The following is an 8,712-nucleotide window of genomic DNA, read 5'->3' on the forward strand; positions in this document are numbered from 1 at the left end:
GAAGAGGCTGCCAGCTAAGGTAACACAGCGGCGGCCGCGGGGGGAGGGGGCGAGAGGACAGACCTGTGGTTGAAAAATATCACTTAGGAAAAAACTGAGGAGAAAAAGTTAATTGCATATAGGCTTCAGCTTTTTATATATGAATGCCATGAGGGTATGTTACTGTTATTTTTGCAAATAAAGGCTTGTAATTATTGATTGGGTACAGAGAAAAAGCAAAAAATAAAATGCTCCTTTATTTCAAAATAAATATTGTCACTATACATTGTACTAGGGAAATATTTTAATAACTGGGACAAATGGGAAAATAAAATGTGTGGGTTTTGATTATGACGGCATGTATTATTTTAAAAATATAATAGGCAAAAACTGAGAAATAATGCATTTTTCCAATTTTTTCTTATTTTCCTCGTTAAAATGCATTTAGAATAAAATAATTCTTAACAAAATGTACCACCCAAACAAAGCCTAATTGGTGGCGAAAAAAAACACAAATCTATAGATCATTTTGCCGTGATTAGTAGTGATAAAGTTATTGGCCAATGAATGGGAGGAGCGCTGAAAGGTGAAAATTGCTGTGGTCCATAAGGGGAAAACCCCTTAGTGGTAAAGTGGTTAATTAAACTAATGCAAAGGATAAAATAAACTGTTTATTTTTTTCCCTTGAGGTGAAACCCCATTGGCCCTTGCCGCATGTACCAATCAACCAGAAATAGTGGACCTGCTGATGAAGAACAGCCAGACCGATGTCACCATGCAGGACTCTGCCGGGAATACTGTGCTCCACGCTCTGGTCACCACTGCAGAGGAGTCAGAAGTTCAGAATAAATTCATAATAAATATGTATGATAAAATCACACGTGATTGTAAACACAAGTTAGAAGACATCCGCAATCACAATGGCTTTTCACCAATGCAATTAGCAGCAAAAACTGGAAAATTGCAGGTGAGCTCCTATTGGTTATACACAGTCAGTCAAAAACTGTTACAGATTTTTTTCAGCACAGTTCTGGAGCAACCTCATTAGTGACGATCGTATTCTACAAATTACAATTACACAAAACTTAATGTAAATTTTTGCAATTACGGCCATAACTTATTACAATTTGGACATTCAATTGATTAATTTTCGCATTATTTTGTGCCAAATTTAGCAGTTAATAGCTAAGCCCCATATATGCTATTGTCACCAAAATTGCTACAAATGTTAAAGGGGAACTGAAGAGAGAGTTATATGGAGGCTGTCATGTTTATTTCCTTTTAATCAATACCAGTTGCCTGGCAGCCCTGCTGGTCTATTTCTCTGCAGTAGTATCTGAATAACACCAGAAACAAGCATGCAGCTAGTCTTGTCAGATCTGACTTTAAAGTCTGAGCCACTGAAACACCTGAACTGCTGAATGCTTGTTCAGGGGCTATGGTTAATAGTATTAGAGGCAGAGGATCAGCAGGGCTGCCAGGAAACTGGTATTGCTTAAAAGGAAATAAACATGACAGCCTCCATATACCTCTCTCTTCAGTTCCCCTTTAAGTAGAATAATGGGAATAAGTTGAGAAAAAATATTTTTTTAAAGACTTTGTAGTTTTTTTTAGAAAATGGATTTGTCATTTTCAGAGTTTAAAAACATTTTTCCTTTGCATTTTGAAAATCAATTTTCTCAAAAACTATACTGTCTTTTTGAAAAATTCTTTTTTTACTTGTTCCCACTCTTCTCTTATGCGAAAATTATGGAAAATTGTAAAATGATGGTTGTTGATTACATTTACAAATTAAATTAATTACGATTTTTCCCTGAATTTTACATTATGATTTTGCATCGTTATTGCAAATTACGATGTGAAAATACAATTACCGGTATGCGAAATCTATGCTCATCACTAAACCTCATCTAATTCTCATAAAATTGTCCAATTAGCGCCCGGGATGAGGTCTGGAAATAAATGCTGTCTCTCTTGCCTGTCAGTGTCACAGTACTCAGGACATACAGTCCTCATTCTTCCACCAGCATTCTTCACAGTTGCTCTCAGCTGGTCCAGTCATGTGACCGCAGTCACATGAGCCACTTCAGATGACTTTTAATGTGCAGATGTGAATGTACCATTACAATATAATTGCATTGCGTTGGCAAAATAATTATGTTGTCCGACCGCAACACCCCAGTGTGAACATAGCCTAAATCTTCAATGAAAGCCCACATCTAGTTTTGGGTGGTTTTTATGAGGTATTTGTGCTCCTATTCCCAATCTGAAGGCCAATTTTTTTTTCATTAATAGTGTACCGTTATTTGAAGCATCATAGGTGTCCCTCTTCAAGGGGATATGTTGTTAAACTATATTAAGGGTGTTGGTCGCATCCTTTTGAAACGTTATGGTTGATATCCTTAGAGGATGTTGACATTAAGTGGCTGGATAGTGTAAGAGCTTTGCCACTGACACAGAAGACCTGGGGTTGAATCTCTGGCTTTTCCTGCACAGCAAGCCAGCACCTATTCAATAGGAGACCTTGGGCAAGACTCCCTAACATTGCTAGTGCCTATAGAGAGTGTCCTAGTGGCTGCAGCTCTGGTGCTTTGAGTCCGCCAGGAGAAAAGTGCAGTATAAATGTTCTGTGTCTGATGTTTAGAAATGCTTAATTAAAGTAAAAATAAATTAATAAATTCAGATCGTACGTTCTGCTCTAAAAGATTGACCACAGCATTTATGATTGTGTGTGTGTGTGTGTGTGGGGGGGGGATCTTCATTGAAATTTATGTAAAACCCTAAGAAAACCTGAAATTTTACTTGGTTTAACTTATGCAGATGGCACTAAAAGGGTTAAGTCTCACTTCCAGGATGGAGAGCTGCCTAGACAGAGCTCTCCTGCAGTCTTTTCACAGTTGCTGATAAGCAATAATTAGACAAGTTAATCAGTCTAAACAAATACAGAACATAGATTTTTGATTGTGTGTTGTGCAAGAGTTCCAGTCAGCCCCTGAAGGAAATTGTTTTTTGTCTTGCGGAGCTGCTCTTAAAGGGCCCATTCACAGTATCAGCGGTCCTGAGTTGTTCACAGAATTCAGCAGCCTGCCTCCATCCATGTGTAGTGCAGTATGGGGTCATTCTGTAGAGCTAGGCTCTTATTCTCTCATTCAGCACAATCTCCATTCATTTACTAACGGCTCCATCTAGTGGCAGGCATATTTGATGATACTGCTAGCATCTCCCAGCCCCTAAGGGTGGTTACCCAGCCTGGTGGAAAAACGGGTAAGCATTGCCACGTTTGCAATAATGTACTGAAGACCAAACATGGGGTAAAGTGAAATAATAATTGTATATTTATGATTAGCGCACTATTTACAAAAGAGAACACTGCACACATGAACAGAACCACAAATCCCAGCAAGCCCCACAACACCAGCAAACAACAATCCTAACTAACTAACTAACTAACTAACTAACTAACTAACTAACTAACTATCTAACTAACTAATTAACTAAACAAGTGAACAATAAGCACAAATATATATACAGCAGTTTACAGGGATATGTGGTACAAAATCAGCAGGCATGCAGCAAGGTCATAAAGCAATGCACAGTCATAACCAGGTAAATCAGATTTAGAAATCAGGACGGGCAACAGGTACTCCATAATCTTGCACTGGACTGAAGCACAAACAGGCCTTACATAGGCAGTCCAATCAAGTCAGGTGACTTGATTTGCATATTCCTTGGAACTCCATGTAACACCCACAGGTGAACCGAAGAACTGCAGCACCTGTCCAAAGATTGGAGGGGGTAAATCTGCTGGTGGGCAGTGGAAATCCATAACAACTCATGCAAGTGCTGCCACCAGCAGGAGAACTGAGGTAATGGTTGTGACAATTTGATCAAATATATACTGTTTAGAATGTGTTTTAATACAGTATATTTTTCTAAATGGTTTCCCTCTTATAGGTACTCAAATATATTCTGAGCCGGGAGATAAAGGAAGGAGAAAACAAGGTTCTGTCCAGGAGGTTTACAGACTGGGCTTATGGTCCTGTCTCCTCTTATCTGTACGATCTCAGAGATGTGGATACAAGTTCAAAGAACTCAGTACTGGAATTGGTCGTCTACAACCAAGATATTGATGTAAGTCACATCATAGGTTGAATACATAATGACAACAATGTGAAACCGAGTAGATTAGAACTAACAGTGAGCTAAAATGTGAGCCAGTTCTAGACTTTCTGCTGCCTGAAGCAAACTTTGAACTTTAGAGGATGCCCCCGCCCCCCTCCATGCTCGATCAGTAGCAATGACTCTCCAACGTCACTGCTACTGATCAAGTGTAGTCATTGGCCCAATAACGGTGTCGTCATCCCACCCAGGAGACCATCGGCACTACTTAGCAAGAGGAGCAGTGGGCGGCTGTGATTGGCTGGTCTGGTGCCAGCACACCCACCTGATTGGTTGCGTTCCAAAGCTTCTCTGACTTGCCATGGTGATCTCTCACCGGAGATGGGGTTTTACTGTACCATGTCTCGGCATATATCAACACCTCGCCTGCTTATGATGTCATAGGGAAGGGCGGCAGGTGCCACTGGTTGAATGAGGACTGGGATGCGTGTATGAGGAGGGTAGCAGGTGAGCCAGGAACACAGGAGGGAGAGTGAAGAGGAGGCTGGTGCCAGGTGGCCCAAACTGCTTGTACAAATACCGCCCCCTACTTTTTTCCTCCTGAATCACATGGTGGCTTCCTGATAGGTCCGCCCCTGCGTGTCATAGTAGTCATTGTGTGGCCTGTGTTAGCTAATTTTTATGCATAGTGTTAAAAAAATGTTAACCTTATGTATGAAATAACATTTTCTTTTTAAAATAAAAACTTAAAGCATTACAAAATATACTGGTGCTCCACAACTTCCCCTCATAAAACAAAATATTGACCACTGATCTCCTATTGAACATACTGGCGGCTACCTTTTTATTGTTTTAGCCCTACTTCACTTATCAGTGAAAAGCAAAAGAATGTCCTATCATGGAAATCCCCAACTGAATCATGAAAGAATTTAACCACTAAGCACCCTGCCGCCATTTTAAATTAAAACGTCCTTTTGGTCCCTCATAACGGACCACAGGACGTTATAAAACATCCTCCTGCGCCGCCTCTACCGTGCCCGAGCGCTCGCTCTCCCCCACCACGTTTACCTACTGGGACCTGCAGACCCGCGATTGGTGAAACCGAAGAAGTAAATTTCCCAGAACTAATCAAAATGCCGTAAGCAAAGATCATGGCTTCAACAAGCATAGAGACAGTAATCATGAGGACATCTAGTGGTTAAAAAAATACATACAAAAGTAAAAAGAAAAGACATTTTACACACTTTAAATGAATTAAAAATAAGTTAATACCTCCTTCCCTCTTCTCCTGCCCTACCCCATAGTTACCAAAATAAAATGCTTGTGGGAAAAAAAAGACAGGCTGCATTAAAAAAAAAAAAATAGTTATGTTAGGGATTCTGCTTTTTTTACTATGTATGGCATGAGGGCATATTACTGCTGTATCTGCATGTATAAGGGTTGTAATTAGTGACGAACGCAAAACTGAAAAAAAAATGCATTTTTATTTTTACAAATAAAATGTTGTCACCATACATTGTACTAGGGTCATAATTTTAAATGTTGTAATAATAGGACAAATATGCAAATAAAGTATGTGGGTTTTATTTACAGTAGCATGTTTTATTTTAAAACTCTAACGGACGAAAACCGAGACATAATGATTTTTTTTTTCTTTTTTTTTTTCTTACTATTCCTGTTAAAATGCATTTAGAATAAAATAATTCTTAGCACGATGTACCGCCCAAAGAAAGCCTACTTGGTGGTGAAAAAAGATATAGATCATTTTGTTGTGACAAGTAGTGATAAAGTTATTGGAGAACGAATGGTAGGAGCGTTGACAGGTGAAAATTGCTCTGGTTCATTGGGGAAAAAAACCCTTGGGGGTGAAGTAGTTGAAGAAAACTCAAAGTGAGACTCACTTCAGGTTAGATACTTACCCATGTAGAAGAAAGGTTCTGGATACCATAGAGCAGGGCTGTCCAACTCCAATCTTTGAGGGGCATATCCATGCCAGTGTTTAGGATGGATGAGGAATGAAGAAATGTGTTCTGCTTGATGAACCACACCTTGCATGATTGAGTACAATCAACTAATTTGAGCTGTTCCCAAAATGTGTGAGGACCTCGGCCCTTCGAGGACTGGAGTTGGACAGCACTGCCATAGAGCTTTCCCAGGTCCCGCTCAATCTTCCCTCTACATAGGTATATTTTTGCCCCACTTCAGGTGCACTTTACATTTGGCAAACCCTCTAGCTCAGCCTTTCTCAACCTTTTACCCTGGAGTAACCCTTCCAATAATTTTTGGATCTCAGGGACCCCCTGCGTTGATGGAGGAAGAGGGGATTTATTGTCTAGTAGGACTGGTCATTAAAAGTGGGTGAGGTTGTACACTTTCTTATAATCTGTATTCCACATTACTCCTTTACAGGGCACCCATTTCATGCCCTTTGTCATTGCGCTCACCATTATAGTTGCCTGGTGTTGGGGCTTATTTCCACTAAGGTGCCATGTCCATTTCCAAATCAGACGCAGCACTCATGCGACATAAGCTGTAAGCCATAATTATCAAATTGATAACAAATAAAGGCTTAACATATATTGCTTTGCATGTAATGAGTCTATTTCATAAATTAGCTTCAACTTTTAAGTTGAATGACTGAAATAAATGAACTTTTGCATGATATTCTATACCCTAATATACCCTAATGCCATACATGATATTATATAAGTAATATAACTTAATGCCCTACATGATATTCTAATTTTTTCGAGTTTCACCTGCATCATAAAGTACTTAAAGGGACTCCGAGCAGTGCAGAAACTATGGAAAGATGCATATCATTTTAAAGCTCTCTTTCTCCTCTTTGCGATGATATATAAACCGCCGCCCTACGCCTTTTAGTTTTCGCTATTTTCGTGACTGAAATTGCAGCGGCCGCGATTTCAATCGCGAAAATAAAGAAAACTAAAAGGCGTAGAGCGACGATTTAGGTGTCGCCAGAAAGAGGAGAAAGAGAGCTTTAAAATGATATGCATCTTTCCATAGTTTCTGCACTGCTCGGAGTCCCTTTAAGCAAGCAAGAGAGCATCAGATTTCATTCAAAAAATATTTTTGCTTTTCCCTTTTAGAACCGGCATGAACTGTTGGCTTTGGAGCCTCTCCAAACACTGCTTTATCTGAAATGGAAAACCTTTGCACGGTACATGTTCTTCATGTCGTTTCTTCTGACCTTTGTGTATAATATAACATTTATACTTCTCTACTACGAGCCGCATGGAGGGGAGGTACGTCTTCACTACATTATAAAAATGATATGTGTGTTTACAATATAACATTTCATTTAGGAGCAACTCTACATTTCATACCACAAGACCATGCAGTGTTCTAGTCATGTGACCTAAACCCTCCATAACTTTCCCCTTGTGCCATTTGGATAATAGGGTTTATCATTCAGTCGGGAAATTGGAACTTTTCTATTATTTTTTTCAGCATATAAGACACACTTTTTCTCTCCCAAAAGTGTGGAGAAAAAGTCACTGTTTCTTATATTGCAAAGACAGGGAGTCCATGACTTACAAACACCCACCAATACAAACCGCTGACCCGCTGCGATGTCGGGGACTCCCTGCCTTGTCCCGGTGTGTCCCCCTCTCTGCCCTCCTGTGTCCCCTCTGCTGCCCGTGTATAGTTATGTGCAGTGACAACGCGTTTCACTTCATCCATCGGCTCCAGTGGTGATCCCAGACCTCTCCTCTCCCGCAGTGCTCCCCTAGTGCTGGCTTCTGCTGATGACACAATTAACAGAAGTCGGCACTAGGGGAGCAGATAAATGAGGCGAGGTGCAAAAAACTATACACCAGCAGCAGAGGGGACACAGGAGTGCAGAGTGGTCGACAAACGGGGCACAAAGGGTGACAGAGGAAGACACAGGAGGGAAGAAAGGAGATAAACGAGGCACAACGGGGGCAGAGGAAGAAACAGGAGGGCAGGCAAGGACACGGGAGGGCCAACTAGGGCACGGAGGAGGACAGAAGTGGGACAAAGGACACATGGGGACAGAAACAGACACATAGGGGACACAGGAGGACACATGCATAGCTCTCAACTGTCCCTCTTTTGGAGGGACAGTCCCTCTTTGGGAACCTTTCCTCCTCATTTGTCCCTCTTTCAGGACTCTGTCCCTCCTTCTATGTAAATATATATATATTTCTCTACTAAAAAAATGTTTGATTGACTCTAAACTTTATTCCCATTCTTTAAATTGATATATTACTAATTTTAAAATGTTAATATGAAGGAAAATGAACCAGGATAGAAAGGATCTGTGTGGTTTGAATTATAAAACATATTTTTTTATGAAATCTTTATGGTATGCATGACTAGGGGTGTGACAGGGGCGTGATCAGGGGGCGTGGCAGGGGCGTGATTTAAGTGTCCCTCTTTCTCATCTGAAAAAGTTGGGAGGTGTGCTCATGGGGACACAGGAGGACAGATGGGGACATAGGAGGACACGGGGACACAAAAGGTAGAAGGGGGACATAATAATTAGGGGGAGAACATTTACAAGATGCTCCTGAATTAGTATAATTTTTTTTTCTTCCTTGTTTTTTGCCCTCTAAACCTAGGTGCATC

At 40.5% G+C, this 8,712-nt stretch overlaps 1 protein-coding gene across 2 annotated transcripts in view; it reads left to right on the forward strand.

Annotated features, from left to right (window-relative positions):
* LOC137547305 (transient receptor potential cation channel subfamily V member 3-like) overlaps window positions 1-8,712 on the forward strand; it is a 106,151-nt gene that overhangs the window by 61,441 nt on the left and 35,998 nt on the right. For both annotated transcript variants that reach the window (XM_068270751.1, XM_068270752.1), the window contains exons 8-10: window positions 669-946; window positions 3,934-4,110; window positions 7,209-7,364. In XM_068270751.1, the coding sequence (XP_068126852.1) occupies window positions 669-946; window positions 3,934-4,110; window positions 7,209-7,364 (611 nt within the window). The remainder of the gene's footprint in view (window positions 1-668; window positions 947-3,933; window positions 4,111-7,208; window positions 7,365-8,712) is intronic.

Source organism: Hyperolius riggenbachi, chromosome 2 (assembly GCF_040937935.1).
Source record: "Hyperolius riggenbachi isolate aHypRig1 chromosome 2, aHypRig1.pri, whole genome shotgun sequence".
In the NCBI taxonomy this organism is placed as follows: domain Eukaryota; kingdom Metazoa; phylum Chordata; class Amphibia; order Anura; family Hyperoliidae; genus Hyperolius; species Hyperolius riggenbachi.